Genomic DNA, 24,957 nt, shown 5'->3' with positions numbered 1-24,957 from the left:
TGAAAATGAGTCAAAGAAAAAGAAGAAAATGAGTTTAATATTAAGATTTGCTCAGGATATTGCTCTAATGTTCCTAAAGAAGTAGTGAAAGCATTTAACTCTCCACTTTTGTGTACAGCACTGTGCAAGCCTTATTCTTCCTTAACTACACTATGTTGCCAAAAGTTTTGGGACACCCCTCTCTTTTTCATTGAATTCAAACGTCTTTAAGAGTAAGAAACTAGACACAGAGGGAAAATGTTGCACAACCCCCCCCCCCACATCTGTTCTGGACAAGTACTAGCATACTATAAACAATTTCTTAATATTGCTTTATATATTGCTTTGTAAATTTTATTATACAATTAAGAATGCATTAATGCTAATTCAGATAGCTATGTATAAAACTCAATGGAGTCTTTTTATGTTTTTTTTTAGTGATGGGCTTCTATATTAAGTCTTTATGATCTACATAAATACAACTGAACAGTTTTCTTAAGAAAAACAAACCCGGAGACAGATGTTTTTTTCTTTTGAGGTTTATTTGTATGCTTTAAGAAATTTCTTAAATGTTCACATTTCTTAAATGTTAAATGTTGACATTCAGTCCTACTATATGGCTTAAAATCTGAAATAGGATACATGAACAAACAAAAAAACTTAAGACTGGTAATGTAAGACTCAGTGAAAAGTATTTAAAAGCAAATATTTCCTTCACATGCCTGTCCATTGAGATCTACATGCTGCTTTAAAAATGGGGACAATCTCAATATATTTGGGCAATAAAAACTCTGTTTCAGAATAAATTGCCAAAAATATCTTCTAGTAATTGGGTTATGTAATATGTTTGGTAGTAGCGACCTCTGCTGCTGAGATACAGACAAAGGAAATGGGGCTGATGTTGAGTTCTTGCTTTCATACACTCACAAGGTATTACAAAATGATCTGCTGAATAGTTTTAAAATGAATAAAAAGCCAGGAAGAAGAAAAAAACTGTTAGATTGGAATAACAATGACTCAAGGGTTACAGAAGGCAGTTATGCTTTTCAGATCCGTCATGAAACCAAGTCAGTCTGTTTCCTTTGAAGAGAAAAAAACCCCACAAGTTTATACGTTAATTTCTTTAGTTATTAATTAACAGTCGCTTTATTTTGTTGCTTAAGTGTTCCTGTTTTACCTCAGACATGCTGTAAATGAAGGAGACAAGCTCTGTTACTCCACAGATGGACACACAGGTGATCCCTTGACCTCATACCACACCTCATTATGTCTGTTCATCAGTTTCATTGGACTGGACACACACACACACAGAGGACTGAGTTAGGATCCACAACATTCACTCCACTTTGCGTACACGATGCCATTTCTTATGTGCCAAACTACAATAAGAGTGTATACACGCATACATACACCAATCAGGCATAACATTATGTCCACCTGCCTAATATTCTGTTGGTTTCCCTTTTGCTGCTAAAACATCCCTGACCCGTCCTGCACTGTGTATTCTGACACCTTTCTATCAGAACCAGCATTAACTTCTTTGAGCAACAGTAGCTCGTCTGTTGGATCGGATCACATGGGCCAGCCTTCGCCCCCCACGTGTATCAATGAGCCTTGGCCGCCCATGACCCTGTCACCGGTTCACCACTGTTCCTTCCTTGGACCACTTTTGATAGATACTGACCACTGCAGACCGGGAACACCCCACAAGAGCTGCAGTGTTGGAGATGCTCTGATCCAGTGGTCTAGACATCATAATTTGATCCTTCGTCAAACTCGCTCAAATCCTTACACTTGTCCATTTTTCCTGCTTCTAACACATCAACTTTGAGGATAAAATGTTCACTTGCTGTCTAATATATCCCACCCACTAACAGGTGCCATGATGAGGAGATCAGTCTTATTCACTTCACCTCTCTAGCTTAAGTAATAAAGCACGTTGTCAAAATATATTTACATTTATTGTTATAATGTTGTCTATCATCTATGAATCTAGCTCGTTCCGGTTATTACTTGCATCATAACATAAAAGAAGTCATTTATTTTGATAGTACTAACTATTTACGTTCACATACACAACTAGCAGCGACAAAGCGACCGGAAATCATTAACCGTCAGAGAGCTGGCGACTTCCGGCGACACGAGGGACTGCGACCGTTGGATGTGGGCGTGTCCAGGCGACGCTACAAAGTTTAACTTTATACAAATATGGAGCGACTACCAATGGGAGTGAAGACAGTAGAGCGCACCTGAACTGAGCAATCACTGCTTCTCATTCATCTCATATGATATTATACAGATATATAATGGTGAAATTTATACACAAACGCCGAATCTCCCTCCAGAATGGTACAATTTATCGGCTAGAAAGCGGTTTTGCTAATTGCGCCAACCGCTGAAAAATGCTATTACTATGGCAACCAGTAATAGGAACGCCTACTGGTGACATTGATAGTAGCACATCTTAATTGTTTACTCAGTGTTACCTGTTATAGCCAACGTCGTAGTGGTAGTCTGTGTTATAAGTGGCTTGAGCTTCATCGAGTGCTTCTTTCAGCTGGTTAGAATACATTGTCGCTACCGCTGATACCATCCAGCCTCCGAAGCTCTTAACGTACACCTTCATATCCGGCATGTCCGTGAAGTACACCTGCAGTTTATGAACAAATCACGTGAATAACGTGTCAAGCATACACTATTTGTAAACATTCAGAGGTATAAAATGATTTATTATTATTTTTCCCTGCACACTCACAGTGCCGTCATTAGGCTTGGGAGGCTGTTTCTGGTAGGCCGAAGGCAAGAGGAAGCTGAGGATGTAGATGGATTTTTCCAACAAAGGTGTTTCCTCTTCGACTTTAGTGATGACCGGGGCAGTCATGTCAATCTTAGCACCTGTAGTATATACACAAGTATGAAAGTTATATCCTCTGTATAATGAATTCATAAGTTCCTCTCTCTCTCTCTCTCTCTCTCTCTCTCTCTCACCTGCTTCATTTTCACCCGTGATGTATTTGTAAAGTTTTCTGAAAGCTATCATTTTGGCCACGTCCTTAAACATTGACTCTGCTTCTGTGGTCACCCATTTCGTAGCATCATAATGACGCACCTAAAAAAAAGAAAGAAAAAAGGACAAGCTGTCAGACTTAATGCTACACATACACACTGTCCACTTTATTAGGAACACCTGCTTTTTATACAGTTATTCAGCCGATAATTTTCCCGCAGCAGATTCACGTCAAGAGCATCAGTAATAGAAATATATTTTGGCTGGTTTGAATATTTCAGAAACAGGCCAATCTCATGGGTTTACTCTAGAGTTTACACAGAATGGTGCAAATAACAACAAAACACTGAGTGAGTGAGTGACAGTTCTGTGCCTTGTTGATACGAACCTCTGGTTCAAGCTGCAGGGAAGGATACAATAACTCCTATAATCACTCTTTACAACCGTGATGATCAGAAAAGCTCAGAATCCATCCATTTTCTATACCCGCTTTATTCCTAATTAGGGTCTCGGGGATCTGCTGGAGCCTATTCCAGGACACATTGGGCGAAAGGCAGGGGTACACCCTGGACAGGTCGCCAGTCCATCACAGGGCCACACATATAGACAGACAACCACACACTCACACCTATGGGCAATTTAGAATTACCAGTCAGCCTAATGTTCATGTTTTTGGACTGTGGGAGGAAACCATATTTTACCTTATTACCCAGAATATAACCAGTCAACCACAATGTATTTTGTTTTACACCAGAGCTACAAATTGTGCCTAAAGTTGCTAACCAGTAAGCTTATAAAGGCTTATAGCCATAAGTTCACATTGTGCAGTCTGTGTGCCTATGTAGCAGCAGCTGGTCATGATATTACATCTAATGCGTAGAATCTATTAGCTTAACTTTGAAGCCATTAAAGGTTGAACAAGTTCAATAACACAATAAGAATTATTTCATCAATCCTGTGATCCTCTAAATATCAGAGTAAAGAGAAAAACTCTGTTCATTGCATTCCAACCACAAATACACAAAGGTACAATTCCTTACATCATTCCTTTTGTGTAATTTGTACTTTGATTGGATAATGTGTGCTTACTCTACAGTATGTACTGTTAGTTTCTCCTCCAAAGGATTCATGCTTCTGTAATTTCAGTGACTCACCTCATATTCATCTCCCTTACAGATCAGATCAAACAGCAGACACTCCTTGGTCTCTGTGCAGTAGGATGTGGGCTCGCTGGAGTTGCTGAGGAGTCAAAGTTCGCGGAGGTCAAACTGAGATACTATGTTGAAAAATCTATTTAATAGTCAGTTCATATTAAAATAAAATCCTGTACATGTAAATTAGATTTATTGAAGATAATCTGAGACCAATCTGAACGAAAAAGTCTAACTTATGAGTTAATGAGGTGAATAAATTGATACGCTTTCAGACTCATCAGAATCGTTAGGATCATAAATATTTGTGTATTTATGCCCTGTAAGTAACACTGTGGCTGTAAAAAGCCTCAGAAACATCTGGAAAACAATTCACACTGTGAATTAAACTCACAATGCTGAAAGATAAAATTGATACTGATTGTTTCTGTCTTTAAACAGTGTTCGCATCCAGACGACGTCCACAGACGACTAATAAAGCTGACAGAGAAAGATTTAAACTCTTACCCAACTCTGGCGTCTGCTGTAAATGAGAACAGCAACACAACTGCGACTACTAAGCAATTCCTGCAAAAAATATTTACAGATTTCAAGTCCTGAAATGTCACCCCATACAGAAACATCGGTGCAGCTGATAATGGGGCAACTTTATTAACATACTATTCACCCCAGACTGCTCTATACACGCTTTAGTGTGCAAAAGCACTTGCTAGAGTTAAAAAAGTGCCACACATGCAGTAACATAAAGAAAGTCACTTACATTTTGGAGGAGAAAGCCGTTCTGTAGTGTGATAGTGTGATGTGCAGTCTCCTTATTTAAAGCTGCATGTTATAAAAGCATTATGAAACGTGTTTTGAAACTGGTTATGAAAGCAGAGTAGCTCCACCCCTCATACACTCCCAGTTTCCACACTGCCTGGACATTATAAAACTAATAAGAGATACTAAATAAAGAATACTAAACTACACAAAGAACTCTAATAGAAGTACAGGCTAGTCTACATAAGCCATGAACAAAATTTGAGGCTACCATGTAGACAATTTCAACCAGCTAAAAAATGTAAGAATGACCATTAGACAAAGATCAGGTGATATTTTACCAAATCATCAATCTTATATAATGATAGCTTATTTATAGAGTCACTTCACCATTATGCCTGATTGACCATTACGCCATATTGGTGGAGGACAATCTTAATGTCTTCATTAACTGAAGCACGCATGTATACCTACGCCAATAGGAATATGTATATATTATTACCAAAGGGTAAGTTACATATGGCTGGGAATTTCAGTGCTAATTTTGTAATCTGGACATGGGACAAGATAATGTTTTTTTTTGCCTATCAGGAAGTCAGGAGGGAAAGAGGAATCAAGATCATAGAAAAAGAGGAAGGATGATATCCAGAAATACTGTTTAGTATGTAATGTAATGCTTTCCTTCACTATTAGTAAGCGAGCAAGTAGCACAAAGTTTGGAGCATAAATATGTTTTAATTCTATTTTCTATTTTTGTAGAACATTCAGCCACTTGAAGTAATTGCTTTATCCTGGTCAGGGTTTTAGTGGATCCAGAGCTTTTACCAGGAACAATGGCAATGAGGTGGGAAAACACCCAGGATGGCATTCCAGTCTCTCTCGCTCTCTATCTCTCTCTCACACACACACACAGACATCCATACACGAAAAGACTCCCATGCAAACATAGGAAAATAATAATAATATAAGGAAGGCGATGATATCTGCCACATCACTGAACCAAACTGATAATAAAACTAAAATGTTAGCTGATTTTGTAGCTACTTTTGTAGCTACTGTAATGATTGTGTAATGATTTTGTAAGGCATTTAGGACATGCAGTCCCTGTGTGACTGTGTCACTGGCCTTTATCATAAAAATCATCTCTTATAATCAGTAGAAATGGTTTACTTTTTTCCACTGATGTTTTTGTGAATGTAGAAGACAAGAAAAAAAACATCATTATCTAACTTTTACCTCCTCCGCAAGTTATCTAAACTCTTACATAAGCCTGACGGTTGCCACATGTGGCTACAAATACAGCTGTTGTGGGGTTTTTTCACAGTAATCATCTGCTGGAGAACAACATCGCACAAACATTACAATAGAAGAATGAAGTTTCTTTTAGCCCATGATACAAAACATATGAAAACTATATTTTAATAGAGACTTACTATAATAATGTAGTATGACATTTTTCAGCTTACACAATAAATTGTGTGCACAAGGTCGGTTTAAAAGACTAGGCTTGGGCATTTTTTTATTATTGTGAACCTGAATGCAGAATATGACTTAATAGTTCTGAATAGAATTGCCCTGAGGGATGTTCTTCTGCAGTAGGACAGTGTGACTGAATATTTTCATGTTACACCCTACACCCATGTTACACCCTGTCCTTTAATTGAAAACATAACAGAATAAATGGCAGGTGTGTGCTTCATGCATGTGTACTGAGTGTTTCTGTTAATTTAACCAAATGTACATTATTTTATCATTAAATCCACATCCTGGTTTCATCTACAGAATTGATTTGGTAAAATAAAAAACCCCAGACAAACCAAACACTAAGATAACTTACTAAGCCTACACTCAATAACATACATTCACAGGGCAGTGGTTAAGGCTCTGGGTTGCTTATAGGAAGATCAGGGTTCAAGCCCCAGCACCACCAAGTCCACTGTTGGGCCCCTCCAGGGGTGCTGTATCATAGCTGCCGCTGCACTTTGACCCCAACTTCCTCAGCTGGGATAAGCGAAGAAAAGAATTCTGCTGTAATGTATGTGTGGCGATAATAAAGGCTTCATGCCCTCAGTTCTTCTCAAGATTCAGATTTCTAAGACAAACCTTTAAAAGCCAACAAAACTAATCCCAACAATGAAAAACCTCTAGTCTTGTATTAAAGTGTCCTCTCAATATCAGCAGGGATAAAACTCCAGTTACAAAAAAAGATAACATCAATAACATAATATTAGATAACAAACATCCCAATTCTTACAAAAGCAAAAGCCTAACCACAACAAAGGCAAAACCAATCCCAAACATCCTTACAATTCCAAAAAAAGACTAATCCCAATCAACAAAAACAAACTCCTAATACCAAACAACATGCACTCCCAATGCCAAAAAAGACAATATACCAATCCCAATCAACATAGACCAAACCCTGATTACAACCAAAAAAAACAATCCCCAGGATCCCAATCCCCAATCCAACAAAAAATAAAATTCACATCCCCAAAACTAACAATCCAGTCTTGAAACCAAAACAGCAGGCAATACAGCAATCCAGTGCACAAAGCAAGGTCCATAAAGACATGGATGACAGAGTCTGGTGTGGATGAACTTGCCTGGCCTGCACAGAGTCCTGACCTCAACCCGATAGAACACCTTTGGGATGAATTAGAGCGGAGACTGAGAGCCAGGCCTTCTCGTCCAACATCAGTGTGTGACCTCACAAATGCGCTTCTGGAAGAATGGTCAAAAATTCCCATAAACACACTCCTAAACCTTGTGGACAGCCTTCCCAGAAGAGTTGAAGCTGTTATAGCTGCAAAGCGTGGACCGACGTCATATTGAACCCTATGGATTAGGAATGCGATGTCACTTAAGTTCATATGCGAGTCAAGGCAGGTGAGCGAATACTTTTGGCAATATAGTGTAAGTTGTTGACCAGAAGATCAGGGTTCAAGCCACTGCCACTGTTGGGCCTTTGAGCAACCTCCCCCTGCTCCAGGGGCACTGGATCATGTCTGACCCCAACCCCCAAGGATGGGATATGCGAAGAAAGAATTTCACTGTGCAGTAATGTATATGTAACAAATAAAGACAACTTAACTAAACTGCTGTCAATCCAAAAATGTTAGCTGATAAAGGGGAATGGTTAAAAATGTCACAAAGAAGGCAGATACATGAATTAGGATCATAGACCTCCTCAACATGTCTAATATTGCAAGATGTTTTAACTCTGAAATACATGAAAAAATGTTCCACCATGTTTTTTCCTATTTTTATAATTTAGCTCAATCTAAATTGACATCTTCTATTGATGTGTTTGTTTTTGTCAAAATGCTGCATAATCTCCCGCTGGTCCCGTTGGACAGATGATCTCAGGCTTATCTCATGAACACACAAGTGATGATGAGCTCAGCAAGAATCTACAGTTTTCACTGATGCAATCCAAACCATGTTCAGATGCTGGGTTTAGCTTTACTATGGAGCTGTTGAAGTCAGTGTTTAATGCAATCAAGGCATGAGCTATAGGTGCATGAGCTGTGCTTTTAGAAAGTGCAGTTTCTAGATAATACAGACTGAATGGTGATGTTAAAGTGATGTATGTGGTGGCTCAAGTGGTTAAGGCTCTGGGTTGTTGATTGCAGGATTGTGGTTCAAACCTCAGCACCACTGAGCTCCATTCTTGGGCAATTGAGCAAGCCCTTAACCGTCTCTGCTCCAGGGGCGCTGTTTCATAGCTGCCCCTGCGCTCTGACCCCAACTGGGATATGTGAAGAAAAGTATTCCACTGTGCTGTAATGTATGTGTGGTGATAATAAAGGCTTCATGCCATCAGTTCTTATTATTATTTCACACAGCAATATGAGATATAGCAAAATGTGACGCTTTGTGGAAAAAACATAAGATGTTAAAGGGGAAATCATCTTTATTTCTGACCACCTGCACTTGAGCCATTCACAAGCTGACATACCACAGTAATCCTTTTAGTCCAGGGGAAAAACAAAACAAAACACTTGCTTATTTTTAAAGAAATGCTTAGGAGACCCTGTCACTTCCATGCTCTTCAATCTGAAATCCAAAAAAGTAGAACTCAAAGGGTTCTTTCTGTGTTTCAGCTGGTATATTGTGTGCGTTTTAAATTAACAGCAACGTACAAAAACAAACAGTGGTTCGAGAGTACAATATCCAATAGATAAACTTTAGCAATATATTCACTGCTTAATATTAATACTTTCTTCAATAAAACAGAATAAAGCTTGTGGTCTTCATAAAATCTAGAAATTTCGACCCTTCATTGTATAAAATGTTTAAAACCTCTGATGTATATTTATATATACTGTACAATCCCAGCAAAGCTTTTCTAAACAGTGTTATTTACTGTAATTATATGTTGAAACCACAAATGGATGCCACACTATGTGAGCTCAATAAGATTACAAAAGCACAAAGAGATTGAAGATAGACCTGTAAATGATTAATGCAATTAAATGAAGAGAAGCGAAATGCATATGGCTGCATATAGCAGAATTATCAGCTCCAACGCCTACGTATGACTTTACAAACTATTACAGTTGCTACTAAAGTTCATTTGAGCCATGATTAAGTGCACTTTCTTCTTTTTTTTGGCATGACACACTTTGCTAATATTTCTTTAGCTAAACTGACATTGATGGACAAGTGTATGGATGGATTACTGACTGACTTTAGGAATAAATAATATTTCTGGATATATAATATGACCTTATTCTGTGTCAAGTGAAAAACGTGTGTCGTTCGAGCAAATTTGTAAATCTAAAAATGTGAACAAAGCTGTTCCCTAAAGTTTACAGCACAAACCTTCAGCCCTAAAATAACCTGCAATATCTTTGAAATTCCTGAAAATGCTAGAGAAGATGTTGCTTCTCTAAAACAAAGCTCTCTGCACTGTGCCACGTTTCACATTATATGAATTTTTCACTAAACAAAGCTCAGTGCTTTGGGACAGTGCTTGTGAGCTGTGGACACACACACACTGGCGTTTCCTTCAGCTGCTGGTGCTGCTGTCTGAGTTGTTGTCGCTCTCTTCCTCCTCGCGGATGTCATCCATTATGATGTCAAACAAATCCTCCAGCAGGCTGCCCTGACTCAGGCACGTGTTCACCGTGGAGCCACTGCTGAAGTGAGGATGGCTGGGGTTCACCACCTGAGGCTTACCGTTCTTCATCCTGCTGACCGGGTGCACACACTCTGTATTCGGAACGTGAGGCTCTGTGACGAACAGAAACCAAATGTTACATGTGAGACAGTGGGAAGTGGTAGCTCAGTGGTTAAGGGGTTAAACTATTGATTGCAGGGTTGTGAGTTCAAATCCCAGAACCAGTAAGGTGCCCCTGAGCAAAGGCCATTAACACTCAATGGCTCAGTTGTATAAATTCTAATGTAAACCAAATGCTGTAAATGATCTTCTCAGGATGTTTTTCCTCACCACCTTCACCTCTGACTTGATCATTAAGGATAAATATAATTTGTATTGTAAATTTATATAGTTCTATAAAGCTGCTTTGTGAGAATGTCCTTTGTTAAAAGTGCTAAACAAATAAAATTAAACTGAGCAGGTCCCACACTAAAGTAGGTGTTACTGACACCTAGTTTTACCCTGTCTGTTATAGCAGTGTTACCCTGTCTGTTATAGCAGTGTTACCCTGTCTGTTATAGCAGTGTTACCCTGTCTGTTATAGCAGTGTTACCCTGTCTGTTACAGCAGTGTTACCCTGTCTGTTATAGCAGTGTTACCCTGTCTGTTACAGCAGTGTTACCCTGTCTGTTATAGCAGTGTTACCCTGTCTGTTATAGCAGTGTTACCCTGTCTGTTATAGCAGTGTTACCCTGTCTGTTACAGCAGTGTTACCCTGTCTGTTATAGCAGTGTTACCCTGTCTGTTATAGCAGTGTTACCCTGTCTGTTATAGCAGTGTTACCCTGTCTGTTACAGCAGTGTTACCCTGTCTGTTACAGCAGTGTTACCCTGTCTGTTATAGCAGTGTTACCCTGTCTGTTACAGCAGCGTTACCCTGTCTGTTACAGCAGTGTTACCCTGTCTGTTACAGCAGTGTTACCCTGTCTGTTATAGCAGTGTTACCCTGTCTGTTATAGCACTGTTACCCTGTCTGTTATAGCACTGTTACCCTGTCTGTTATAGCAGTGTTACCCTGTCTGTTACAACAGTGTTACCCTGTCTGTTATAGCAGTGTTACCCTGTCTGTTATAGCAGTGTTACCCTGTCTGTTACAGCAGTGTTACCCTGTCTGTTACAGCAGTGTTACCCTGTCTGTTATAGCAGTGTTACCCTGTCTGTTACAGCAGTGTTACCCTGTCTGTTACAGCAGTGTTACCCTGTAACTGTGTTACCCTGTCTGTTATAGCAGTGTTACCCTGTCTGTTACAGCAGTGTTACCCTGTAACTGTTACCCTGTCTGTTACAGCAGTGTTACCCTGTCTGTTACAGCAGTGTTACCCTGTCTGTTATAGCAGTGTTACCCTGTCTGTTATAGCAGCGTTACCCTGTCTGTTACAGCAGTGTTACCCTGTCTGTTACAGCAGTGTTACCCTGTCTGTTATAGCAGTGTTACCCTGTCTACTATAGCAGCGTTACCCTGTCTGTTACAGCAGTGTTACCCTGTCTGTTATAGCAGTGTTACCCTGTCTGCAATAGCAGTGTTACCCTGTCTGTTATAGCAGTGTTACCCTGTCTGTTATAGCAGTGTTACCCTGTCTGCAATAGCAGTGTTACCCAGTAGCAGTGTAACCGTCTGCTATAGCAGTGTTACCCTGTCTGTTATAGCAGTGTTACCCTGTCTGCAATAGCAGTGTTACCCTGTCTGCTATAGAAGTGTTACCCAGTAGCAGTGTTACCCTGTCTGTTATAGCAGTGTTACCCTGTCTGCAATAGCAGTGTTACCTTGTCTGTTACAGCAGTGTTACCTTGTCTGTTACAGCAGTGTTACCCAGTAGCAGTGTAAACGTCTGTTATAGCAGTGTTACCCTGTCTGTTATAGCAGTGTTACCCTGTCTGTTATAGCAGTGTTACCCTGTCTGCTATAGCAGTGTTACCCTGTCTGTTATAGCAGTGTTACCCTGTCTGCAGTAGCAGTGTTACCCAGTAGCAGTGTAACCGTCTGCTATAGCAGTGTTACCCTGTCTGTTATAGCAGTGTTACCCTGTCTGCAATAGCAGTGTTACCCTGTCTGCTATAGCAGTGTTACCCAGTAGCAGTGTAACCGTCTGCTATAGCAGTGTTACCCTGTCTGTTATAGCAGTGTTACCCTGTCTGCAATAGCAGTGTTACCTTGTCTGTTACAGCAGTGTTACCCAGTAGCAGTGTAAACGTCTGTTATAGCAGTGTTACCCTGTCTGTTATAGCAGTGTTACCCTGTCTGTTACAGCAGTGTTACCCTGTCGGTTACAGCAGTGTTACCCTGTCTGTTACAGCAGTGTTACCGTGTCTGTTGTAGCAGTGTTACCCTGTCTGTTACAGCAGTGTTACCCTGTAGCTGTGTTACCCTGTCTGTTACAGCAGTGTTACCCTGTAGCTGTGTTACCCTGTCTGTTACAGCAGTGTTACCCTGTAGCTGTGTTACCCTGTCTGTTACAGCAGTGTTACCCTGTCTGTTATAGCAGTGTTACACTGTCTGTTATAGCAGTGTTACCCTGTCTGTTATAGCAGTGTTACACTGTCTGTTATGGCAGTGTTACCCTGTAGCAGTGTTACCCTGTCTGTTATAGCAGTGTTACCCTGTAGCAGTGTTACCCTGTCTGTTATGGCAGTGTTACCCTGTAGCAGTGTTACCCTGTCTTTTATAGCAGTGTTACCCTGTAGCAATGTTACCCTGTCTGTTATGGCAGTGTTACCCTGTAGCAGTGTTATCCTGTCTGTTGTAGCAGTGTTACCCTGTGTGAAATAGCAGTGTTACCTGGTCTTTTATAGCAGTGTTACCCTGTAGCAATGTTACCCTGTCTGTTATATCAGTGTTACCCTGTAACACTGCTACAGTTACAGCAGTGTTACCCTGTAGCAGTGTTACCCTGTCTGTTACAGCACTGTTACCCTGTCTGTTACAGCACTGTTACCCTGTCTGTTACACCAGTCTTACCCTGTAGCAGTGTTACCCTGTCTGTTACAGCAGTGTTACCCTGTCTGTTATAGTACTGTTACCCTGTCTGTTACAGCAGTGTTACCCTGTCTGTTACAGCAGTGTTACCCTGCACTGTTATAGCAGTGTTACACTGTCTGTTATAGCAGTGTTACCCTGTCTGTTATAGCAGTGTTACCCTGTCTGTTACAGCAGTGTTACCGTGTCTGTTGTAGCAGTGTTACCCTGTCTGTTACAGCGGTGTTACCCTGTCTGTTACAGCAGTGTTATCCTGTCTGTTACAGCAGTGTTACCCTGTCTGTTATAGTACTGTTACCCTGTCTGTTACAGCAGTGTTACCCTGTCTGTCACAGCAGTGTTACCCTGCACTGTTATAGCAGTGTTACACTGTCTGTTATAGCAGTGTTACCCTGTCTGTTACAGCAGTGTTATCCTGTCTGTTACAGCAGTGTTACCCTGTCTGTTATAGCACTGTTACCCTGTCTGTTACAGCAGTGTTACCCTGTCTGTTACAGCAGTGTTATCCTGTCTGTTATAGCAGTGTTACCCTGTCTGTTACAGCAGTGTTATCCTGTCTGTTACAGCAGTGTTATCCTGTCTGTTACAGCAGTGTTACCCTGTCTGTTATAGTACTGTTACCCTGTCTGTTACAGCAGTGTTACCCTGTCTGTCACAGCAGTGTTACCCTGCACTGTTATAGCAGTGTTACACTGTCTGTTATAGCAGTGTTACCCTGTCTGTTACAGCAGTGTTACCGTGTTCGTTTATTGCAGTGTTACCCTGTCTGTTATAGCACTGTTACCCTGTCTGTTACAGCAGTGTTACCCTGTCTGTTACAGCAGTGTTATCCTGTCTGTTATAGCAGTGTTACCCTGTCTGTTACAGCAGTGTTATCCTGTCTGTTACAGCAGTGTTATCCTGTCTGTTACAGCAGTGTTACCCTGTCTGTTATAGTACTGTTACCCTGTCTGTTACAGCAGTGTTACCCTGTCTGTCACAGCAGTGTTACCCTGCACTGTTATAGCAGTGTTACACTGTCTGTTATAGCAGTGTTACCCTGTCTGTTACAGCAGTGTTACCGTGTTCGTTTATTGCAGTGTTACCCTGTCTGTTATAGCACTGTTACCCTGTCTGTTACAGCAGTGTTACCCTGTCTGTTACAGCAGTGTTATCCTGTCTGTTATAGCAGTGTTACCCTGTCTGTTACAGCAGTGTTATCCTGTCTGTTACAGCAGTGTTATCCTGTCTGTTACAGCAGTGTTACCCTGTCTGTCACAGCAGTGTTACCCTGCACTGTTATAGCAGTGTTACACTGTCTGTTATAGCAGTGTTACCCTGTCTGTTACAGCAGTGTTACCGTGTCTGTTGTAGCAGTGTTACCCTGTCTGTTACAGCAGTGTTATCCTGTCTGTTACAGCACTGTTACCCTGTCTGTTTTAGTACTCTTACCCTGTCTGTTATAGCAGTGTTACCCTGTCTGTTACAGCACTGTTACCCTGTCTGTTACAGCAGTGTTACCCTGTCTGTTACAGCACTGTTATCCTGTCTGTTATAGCACTGTTATCCTGTCTGTTATAGCACTGTTACCCTGTCTGTTGTAGCAGTCCTCTGCCAGGCAGCTGTGCTGGTGTCTTCTCCTCGGCCCCATGTTCCTCAAGTGTTTGCGTGGAGGCAGGATGCGCGTCGGCATTACAATGAAACGACAATTATAACACGGAGATCCCAGGTCCATTCGACCGAAACCCCTTGCAGAAAAAAACGATAAACCATCATGATCAAGCAAAAAACAAACAAACAAAACGTAACATAAAAGGGAATGTTTTAATATCGCTATTTAATTTCAGTTAATTCAATTTCTGCACACCTGTCCTGGACCTGTCTCTTCTGAATTATTTAGAACGTCACACATTTCAATGAAAACTCATTTTTGGAACAGGACCTTTATTAGGATAAACCTAATAATTTCTATACCTTAAAACCTGAAAATTAACACTTTCCTGCTTCCTTTGACTTATAAATGCACTATATATTAATTTTATCTTTCTGTAACTTTAAAAGAATTAGATTAAGTTAATTAAAGAAAAAAGCAGTGAAAGTGAGGTTTAGAAATACTGATACTAGTAATATAGTGGATTCTCAATTCTGCAAGGCAGGTTTTAGGGTATTAACATGCTAGTTCTAACACCTCACCATTTCTATAGCAACGGCAAGTTCACAGGCAGATGCTCCACACCTAAGCCTAAAAATCACTGGATTAAAACCGTGCTGCTCTTTAATAAAGAGCACAGGATCCTTGTTTAAACGGTGAAGGAGATGTTTAACATTTTTGGAAGGAGTCTCCAGTGTCAGAGTCTTGTTACAGTCAGAGGTAAAGCTGTAACTTTTTCCCGCCATGAGAAAGACGTCTGGATTTTACAGGTTCAGTAACAAGCTTTGTTCTTTTGTCTCATTACCTTTAAGAGGAAGTGAGGGAATAAATATTCGAAGCTGCTATGATGTAAGTGATAACGGGAACTAACTTTTTTTTTTTTTTTTTTTAGCTAAAGTCATTACAGTGCATAGAAAATGCCATCTCAGCAAGTACAAAAAAAATCTAATATTTCCTCTTATAAGATCAAAATGAACCAAATATGAGATTATTAAACCTTTGTCTAGATATTTTCATTCATTTAAAACTTTTTTCTTGTACTATAGGCAGAATATTTTGCTTCTTTCTAGAAATAAACAATTTACAATTAGTAAAATTATCAGTTATATTTTAAGCTTGGAATTAGTACAAATATCTAGAAAAAGCTTTTAATGATCTTATATTTGGTTTGTTGAAATCCTGTAAATGGAAACACAAGATACGGACTAGATTCAAGATATTTTATGCTATTTGTTTGGAGCATAATTGTGACAAATATTACATTTCTATAACATTAAATTGTTTTTGTATTTGTTTATAATTGTAATGTTGTTCCTAACATGTATAGATAGGTCATAATTATTCCACTTCCCAAAGGCTTGGGTTAATAAAGTACAAGAACCTTCTTTAAGACAGGAAACAGAAAACAACAACGGAAGGAAGAGTTTAAGGGAAGACTTCGTGAGAGTACGTTTATTCTGTACTGAAGCTTTTACGTACTTGAAGGATCGAGTGCAGTTGGGGCACATGAACTCCGCGATGCCCCACATTTTGTTTGGTGGCACAGGGTCGAATTTCTTTTTGCACAACTGGCAGCGTGACACCTGAAAAGGATCAGAGATCACACTCAGTGATTTTAATGATACTAGATTTAACTCAGACCACAGCAGCGTCACATCGTCTCTTATCTTTAACAACCGCTGGGGAATGGAAATCAACAGAGAAGAGAAAAATATGATGATCTCATGATATGTTTTTTACTCACTGGATTAGTAATATTACATCCCTAAAAATGTCTGTTATTATTATTATATTATTTCTATTTATTCGAATATACACACTTGCATTGGACGTATCCGAAGATCTCCATGGCAACGAGACCTAGTCCTGCCTCTACTGAGGAGGTAACTATTTAGAAGTTCATTCATTCATGCATAATAACACAGTATAATTACTTTACTTCTGTATAAATATTTCCTTTTTTTAATGACCATTTGTTATATTGCCAGAGAAAATGTCCTTTTCCGTACATTGTTAAAAATAATTTACTTGGTGGCTTACAGAAACAAAGAGGAATGAAAAATTGTTGTAAATTAACCATAAAACAAACTTAACAACAAAAAAACTTTTTATAGCATACATAAGAATGTGAGTGTGAAATAAATACATACACTGACCAGGCATAGCATTATAACCAACTGACTAATATTGTGTTGGTCCTCCTTTTGCTGCCAAAACAGCCCTGACCCGTCCTGCACTGTGTATTCTGACCCCTTTCTATCAGAACCAGCATTAACTTCTTCAGCAGTTTGAGCAACAGTAGCTCGTCTGTTGGATCGGATCACACGGGCCAGCCTTCTCTCCCCACGTGCATCAATGAGCCTTGGCCGTCCATGACCCTGTCACCGCTTCACCACTGTTCCTTCCTTGGACCACTTTTGATAGATACTGACCACTGCAGACCGGGAACACCCCACAAGAGCTGCAGTTTTGGAGATGCTCTGATCCAGTGGTCTAGCCATCACAATTTGTCCCTTTGTCAAACTCGCTCAAATCCTTACACTTGTCCATTTTTCCTGCTTCTAACACATCAACTCTGAGGACAAAAAGTATTCACTTGCTGCCTAATATATCCCACCCACTAACAGGTGCCATGATGAGGAGATCATCAGCGTTATTCACTTCACCTCTCACTTTATTTATTTAGTAAATAAGAGTAGAAATGGCTATAACAACTTTCCTTTTTAAGCATTAGTACATCTGTCAATCATCACCATCAGGTTGAAGTCTTATCATCAGACACCTTCATGGGGCTTAAATCCTAATCTTAATTATTGTGGCATTTGAGTCGTAACAGCGAGAATGAGACCAAATGCTTCCCTCTGAAACTATTAGAACAGCAAGGCCAATTCATTTGAGTTTGAGATTTGGAATTCCTGGTACAGTGGAACCTTAGCACACAAATGCCCTCCCTTATGAATTAGCACCTTAAGAATCAAAATTTTGCGAGAAGTTTGCATCGGCATTTAGCCCAAGCTTAGTGGCACGACACCCCTGTGAGGGGCCTTGACATGGAATGCTTGGCTTTGGTGAGTTCTTTGTACCATACGTTTTGTATTTGCAATACAAATTTTCACCTTAAGAACTCGCCTCCAGAACAAATTAAACAAATTAATTTCCTATGCGGAGGTTCCACTGTATTTACATCTAAACATAAATCTGCATCAGACCAAAACGTCTATCACAAACATGTAAAACCGAATTTATCTTTTCGAACCGAAGCAGCGGAAAACAGAAGCACTATCTGCCCTCTTCTGCATACATCAGCTCACATACACCGACCAGTGTCACACCGACTGACAGGGCAGAGAGACAGAGAGCCCTTTCAGACAGATCAGACAAATGATGGATCACTTGGATCTGTTAACAAACCTATGATCTCCCGACGACAGAGTAAGAACCAATCTGAACAAATATGGGTGTTAAAATCAAATATTATGTAAATATGACACACAAAATAATGAATATCTCAATTCTATAATTTGCAGAAGCTCGGTAAAACAGACGAGAGGTGTCAAACATACGGGAAGGTCGTAATCCAGCTTAGCAAATTGACCGTAATTAAACGAATAGCAGGTCTTTGTTATTCCATAAGAGAAGTGAATAGAGCAATAAATCCAGACCATAAACTCAGCTACTGTAAAAAGGATTAATGATTTGTAATTTTTCATTAGCAAACATGTCTGCTTTTTATTCCCACTCATAGACTATTTTGTGCAGATTCAGGACACATAATCCCAAATTAAATCCATTACATGGAAAACAACAAGGTGGGTAAATACTTATGTAGGATTTATGCTTTCAGAAGGTGTAGTGTTAGCTACAATTAGACTCAACTAGCCTGTGGACCTCATTAAGAGTTTTGCTTCCTGATTGGGACAGCTAGCTAACAGAATCAGCTAGTTATCTGCTAGTTTTGTTCATGCTAGCAAAGATTTAAGAGATTAGGATCTGTTAATTAGCCTTAGTTGATGTTAACTTTGGGTCCTTGGTTAAAAGCATTCATTTACCTTCTCACTTCCCTAATTTACCAGTATTTTTCCTAAATTTATGTATGATATATTTATATTTTTTCTGCTTTACTTTAGCAGGATTTGTTTAAATGACTGCACGTTTACTTGATTGAAGAATTCGTATATCTGCGACTTTTACCCTCTTTCTCTCAGGGACTCGTCTCCACCAGCTCTTGTCGCAGAACTCGCAGGCGAACTGGTGCTCCACGGAGGGCATTTGGTTCTGCTGCACGCGATCGAACATGCGCTTGTTCTTCTCTGTTAGAGGCAGAAGACGAAGTTGCTTCCCAAGATCCTACACATACACATAAATACGTTTAAATAAGATAAATAGCGTCTAATATTTATTATGTGACACAATCGCTCAAAAGGCAGAGAGGGAGAGAGAGAGAGAGAGAGAGAGAGAAAGAGAGAGAGAGACAGAAATAGATATTTGATATATCTCCTAATTTTTGTTATGTGACAATCACTTAGTGGGCAGAGAGAGAGAGAGAGAGAGAGAGGGAGAGAGAGAGATTTGATACATCTCCGAATATTTATTACATGACGCACTTGCTCAGTAGCCTTTTGTTTCCATTTTATATGGTCAGATGGTTTTATCAAGCTGCACAGGTGAATGTTTGCAGTCTTGTGCAGTGTTTCATGGGAGAGAGAGAGAGGGAGAGAGAGAGAGAGAGAGAGAGAGAGAGTGCAATAGAAAATTGAAAATGAAAAAATTCAGAGAGAGGGCGTGTAAGAGAGAGATAGAGGGAGGGAGGGAGGGAGGGAGGGAGAGAGAGAGAGATTTGATACATCTCCTAATATTTATTACATGACGCAATCGCTCAGTAGCCTTTTGTTTCCATTTTATATGGTCAGATGTTTTTGTCAAGCAGTGTTTCATTGGAGAGAGAGAGAGAGAGAGAGAGAGAGAGAGAGAGAGAGAATGAGGACATTAGGTAACTGACCTGTATGTCTTTGTCCTCCCGAGGCTCTTTGTTTGCTTTTGGCTAGCCAGAGACACAGAGAAGAGAGAGTACACATCAGCACAGAGGATCCATTACTGGTGATTATTTATTTATTTAAAGGGGCAGTCTGTAAATTTTGCAAAACCTGTAACGATCATTCGATTTTAGAGGCACCTGAGAAAAACATAGTGGGTTTATAAACTTTCAATCAATGTTTATTTGATGCTTGTGGCTTGGTTTCAGATAATTAAACAAACCAAAAAGTAAAAAAAAAAAAAAACAGAACAAGAACAAAACATTGCCTGAGCAGCATGTAGGGCTGAGATAAAGTGAATAAACCTTTACCGTGTGTATATATATATAAATATATATATATATATATATATATATATATATATATATATATATATATATATATATATATATATATATATATATATGAAAAGTCATCTCAGCATGATGCTCAATAAATGTACTTATTAATACATAATAATAATGCATAATAACACCCAGAAGTTTAAAATGTTATGTGGACTGCATTCAGGATTCCTGTCATTATCCAGAGCACACAGCATGTCTGCTACACTAAAGCAGCTCACTTATCTACAGAGAAATGTTGCAAGCCAATACACACAGGATGTTTGGTTCACTTCCTGCAACTGGGTTGATTCTGAGTCAAGTTGTAACAAGTTCATGTGGAAGCGGACCGACGCCACCTCGGTCAGGCTTCCCGGACCGGATGTTTCTGTCCGTACCCGAGTCTGATCCTTGTGTCTGTACCTGTCTAAAGAGTCGCACCGAGGGAGAAAACACAGCAAAGTTCCCTTCGAATGGACTGAACGCCGCAGACTTGTGTTTACATTTTTCTGTCCTGAAATCAGCTCTGCAATCTTGTTTAGGAAGCACATAGTGATCTTCAAATACATCCAGAGGAAATGAAATGGTCTTTTAAAGAAAGAATTTAAATGACATTTCAAAACAAAAACATAATTTATGAAAATTATGACATGCCATCGGTAGACTAGATTTTCATCAGCACACATTTTCCTAATGCCAGATGCCTTTTCTGGCACATATAAGCTAACACTAGTGAGCTACAGTTTGCAGTTAAAACCTCAGTTAAAGTCTTAGGCTGTGTCTCAAACAGCTCTCTAGCTCCCTAGGTAGTGAATCAGTATGTCATGTACATGAGTTAGGACTCGGGTAAAAGCTCTGTCTCGCTGCACACTGGGACAACGATGATTTCCGAGACTACGTATTTGTGTACATGTATAACATATTCACGTAATAATTAAGTTTTATACACTGTTTAAATGTGTCAGCTTATTAATCACACTTGTTTCTCTCATGCAGGATCGTAGACTCTAACAAACCATATATATATATATATATATATATATATATATATATATATATATATATATCTCCTAATCCATAATCTACTTATTTGTAGGTGAAGATGGTTAGAGTTTGGTTTGTCTGCCATTTGTTTTTGAGCTGAACAAAATATGATGTCATTTGCTGTAAGTGTGTATTTCCTGCTCCCTGGTTTTTGTGGTGCATTGTGAATTTTTTTAGGCAGCAGATGTTCCAGTGTACGAGAGGGATTTTGCAATTGATTGATTGAGATTACAAAGTGATACACTCCATAGGCAGGGAGAGAGAGAGAGAGAGAGAGAGAGAGAGAGAGAGAGAGAGAAAGAAAGAGAAAGAGAGTGAGAGAGAGAGAGAGAGAGAGAGATAGACAGAGAGAGAGAGAGAGAGAGAGAGAGAGAGAGAGAGAGACATCTAATATTTATAGCTACGATATTTTCAGTGTTCCATTGAAAAGAGAGAGAGAAAGAAAGAAAGAAGGAGAGAGAAAGAAAGAGAAAGAGAGAGAAGAGAATAAAGGTGTTTAACGTGGTAATGGTAATGGTAATGGTCACTGTCGCTATGGTTTAAATGACACTTTTTTAGATTTTGAGAAAACTTGCAAGCAGATACAAATAAATCTGATAACACCGCTGCAGGAGCGAGACTTCCAGAAACCTCCAGAGTTTTACCTACTTGTTTAGAGCTCCTAGGTTCGTTACTGGCTCCTGGTTGTCTGTCTTTTCTTTTTTCCTGCAACATAAAATGTAATGCTCAAATCTCAGGCCTTGGACCAAGACCCAGAAGAGAAGCTAGGGTTCAGAGAAACTCAGTCAGCCTGCAATTGTTACCTTTTCCTTTTCCTCATTCTGCAGCTTCTCGACCACATTCTGTCAGTGAACAGGAAACGCTTTAGTGATGCAAAACAAGCTTTTTGCATAATAATGTTTCGGTATCTGGAAGAGGAGGAGACAAAGCCTTACCTTTACGACAGGATCATTTTTCAGTGACCATCTGTCGTCTTCGTCCAGTTCTGGGTGCGAGACGGGGAATGAGAGACAGAGAGAAAATGGGAAGTGTGGGAAAAGGAAGTGCAATGTTGCTTTAGTAAATCACGCTGGTGAATCAGTGCATCAGGAGAAGTGGTTCGGAAAACAAAGATGTTCTCCTTTTTTACCTTGGTCTTTCATCAGGATGATCACCTTCGCTACCATCTGGTAGTTGTTGTTGTAGCGACGCATGAGAACCGCCGCCCTGTCGATCTGAATCTTTCCGTGAAACGACTCTCTCAGTCGCCGGACACATTTTTCCAACTGAGTCAACAAAACAAAGTACACATCATATCTGTATAAAAATATCCAACATTACACTGCACCTTTATACACCGACTCTAATCGTTCTTATTAATTAAACTTATTACTAAACTTATTAATCCATCCTGAATGAGCCGCATTATAATCTTTACGATTCAATTCAATTCAATTTTATTTGCAAAACGCTTTTAACAATGAAAATTGTCTCAAAGCAGCTTTACAGAACATAAGAAACAAAAAACCTGGGCCAAAAAGTCCTAGGTGTTAGACAAAATCATCCCTAGTGAGTGAGCCTGAGGCGAGGAAAAACTCCTTGAGATGGTATGAGGAATCAGTGTGACCTTCAACATCATCCGAGGTTTATTTTCTAAATTTCCGTCAGTTGTTTTTGTCATTACACCACAATGCCTGCTGATGAGATTTACACTTTCTTTATCTACACAGAGCGATGCGGCGGTGCTTTAATCCTTGAATTTATCCGGCTGCAGGTATAGCTCAGCTTCCAAAGCTTCAATTTGTTTAGATGTCGTCTTGTAGACTGCAAAATATCCGAGTTGAGTCTTGTCTTAAGGATGTGGTAGCTTAGTGGTTAAAGCGTTAGACTACTAATCAGAAGGTTAGAAGGTTGAGCCCTTAAAGCAAGCCCCTTAATTGCTCAGTTGTATAAAAATAAGATGAAAATGTAAGTCTCTCTGGATAAGGGTGTCTTTGAGTCAGAAAACTGTTGCTTTCTGGGACTTTATGGGTTTTTTAGTGTTGCATCACAAACTTCTCACCGGAGTAATGACACATGCAGTATTGTGTCACAAAATAACTGGCTGAGTCTCTAAGAAAAAACATTTCTTTATAAAATATATCATGGATTTCAGGGTGGAGTTCTGCTTTAATAATTACAGGGCAGAGTGCAGTAAATTTACAGCTCTCTATTTGGACTGATCCTTGCCCTCACTTTTGAAGCTGTGGGAGTGAATATCAAATAAATGCAAATGTATTGGAGACTTCCTTTCCTCCCTCTCTTTACTATATACAAATCTCTTTCAAGTCATATTATGCCAAACACCATGGGTTTGCTTTCTTCATATATATATATATATATATATATATATATATATATACATATACATATATACATATATATATATATAAAAAATAGACACTTCTAAGAGCCGTGTTATGTAATAAAGACTAATAATTTGCTAGATATAAATAAAGGTAACACAGTTTTATTAAACACAATGCAAAACAAATAAACAAAACAGACAGCAGTTTTCTTTTAATGAACATCTATTCTGTATATGTCTATGTCACTGGGGATAATTAAATAACTACCAAAAGTGCAGAAAAAGCTTGAGGTGTGTAAACTTCATTGGTTTGTGAGCTCAGATGAGATTTTTTAAGTAATGAAGGAAGTTGCATTTGTTTAACGCTGATGTGTGTTAACACGGGCGTGACTGCTGCACCTACACTGACAAACATGTTTACTGTCAACACAGGAACAGGGTCAACAACATGTTTAAGATTTCTTACCTCCACTTGCTCTTGTAGTCGACTCATTTCCTCAGCGCTGTTAAAGTCCCTTCACAGCACGAACATCAGAAAGATTTCGTCCAGAAGCGCTGCAGCCACACACACGGCCCTGTTTTCCTGCTCAACTCTTTTTCTGCACTTTCGGTTTCCATTCTCGAAGCTGCTGTTTCAAGAAACAACCAGCAGGCGCCGACAAACATCATTAATTCATACATTATGACCACCTGCCTAATATTGGTGTGCTGTGGTATCTAGCACCAAGATGCTCTCTTTCAGTTACTTAAAGGACACTTTTGATAGATACTGACCACTGCAGACCGGGAACACTTCACCACATAAGAGCTGCAGTTTTGGAGACGCTCTGATCCAGTGGTCTATCCATCACAATTTGACCCTTTGTCAGAACTCGCTCAAATCCTTACGCTTGCCCATTTTTCCTGTTTCTGACACAGGACAAAATGTTCACTTGCTGCCTAATATATCCCACTCACTAACAGCAACCATGATGAAGAGATCATCAGTGTTATTCACTTCACCTGTCAGTGCTCAGAATGTTATGGCTGATCGGTGTACATTAAAACCACTTGCCTATTATCATGTAAGTCCGCCTTGTGCCACCGAAACTGTTCTGAGCTGCCGAGTACACAAAACCTCTGAAGATGTGCTGTGGAATCTGGCATTGGATTGGAATTAAACTTGTTATGAGCAGTACAGGGTTTCCTCTGGGTGCTCTGGTTTACTCCCACAGTCCAAAGACAGGCTGTTTGGAGTTGCCCGTAGTGTGTGATTGCGTGAGTGAATGAGAGTGTGTGTGTGCCCTGTGATGGGTTGGCACTCCATCCAGGGTGTATCCTGCCTTGATGCCCGATGATGCCTGAGATTGGCACAGGCTCCCCGTGACCCGAGGATAGATCGAATAAGCGGTACAGACAATGAAATGAAATTAAATGTCCAGCACATCCTACAGATCCTTGATAAATTTGGAGGCCAAGTCAACACCATGAACCCTTTGTCATGTTCAAATTTTTTGCAGTGTGGCAGAACTCATTATCTTGCTGAAAGAGGAAACAGGTGTTATGGAATACTGCTGCCATGAAGTAGT

General features: G+C 39.7%; 2 protein-coding genes across 2 annotated transcripts; both read right to left on the bottom strand.

The window, feature by feature from the left end:
• Positions 1-581: 581 nt before the first annotated feature.
• Positions 582-4,997, bottom strand: soul5 (heme-binding protein soul5). Its single transcript, XM_058378290.1, has 8 exons — positions 4,898-4,997; positions 4,645-4,704; positions 4,141-4,225; positions 2,968-3,088; positions 2,735-2,874; positions 2,466-2,629; positions 1,157-1,270; positions 582-1,059 (listed from the first exon to the last, which is right to left on the bottom strand). Coding segments are annotated over exons 1-7 (651 nt in total). The 5' UTR covers positions 4,900-4,997; the 3' UTR covers positions 582-1,059; positions 1,157-1,191.
• A 3,797-nt stretch (positions 4,998-8,794) lies between these two features.
• Positions 8,795-24,009, bottom strand: shfl (shiftless antiviral inhibitor of ribosomal frameshifting). The gene is made up of 10 exons (XM_058378288.1): positions 23,856-24,009; positions 22,193-22,328; positions 21,999-22,048; positions 21,867-21,905; positions 21,712-21,768; positions 19,663-19,704; positions 18,855-19,010; positions 16,143-16,246; positions 14,603-14,760; positions 8,795-10,134 (listed from the first exon to the last, which is right to left on the bottom strand). The coding sequence occupies exons 1-10, from the start codon at positions 23,880-23,882 to the stop codon at positions 9,911-9,913; spliced, it is 993 nt and encodes a 330-aa protein (XP_058234271.1). The 5' UTR covers positions 23,883-24,009; the 3' UTR covers positions 8,795-9,910.
• Positions 24,010-24,957: the final 948 nt, after the last annotated feature.

This window comes from Hemibagrus wyckioides, linkage group LG24 (genome assembly GCF_019097595.1).
Source record: "Hemibagrus wyckioides isolate EC202008001 linkage group LG24, SWU_Hwy_1.0, whole genome shotgun sequence".
Lineage (NCBI taxonomy): Eukaryota > Metazoa > Chordata > Actinopteri > Siluriformes > Bagridae > Hemibagrus > Hemibagrus wyckioides.
The sequence above is the reverse complement of the archived record's forward strand: the minus strand, read 5'-3'. Positions and strand labels throughout refer to the sequence as shown.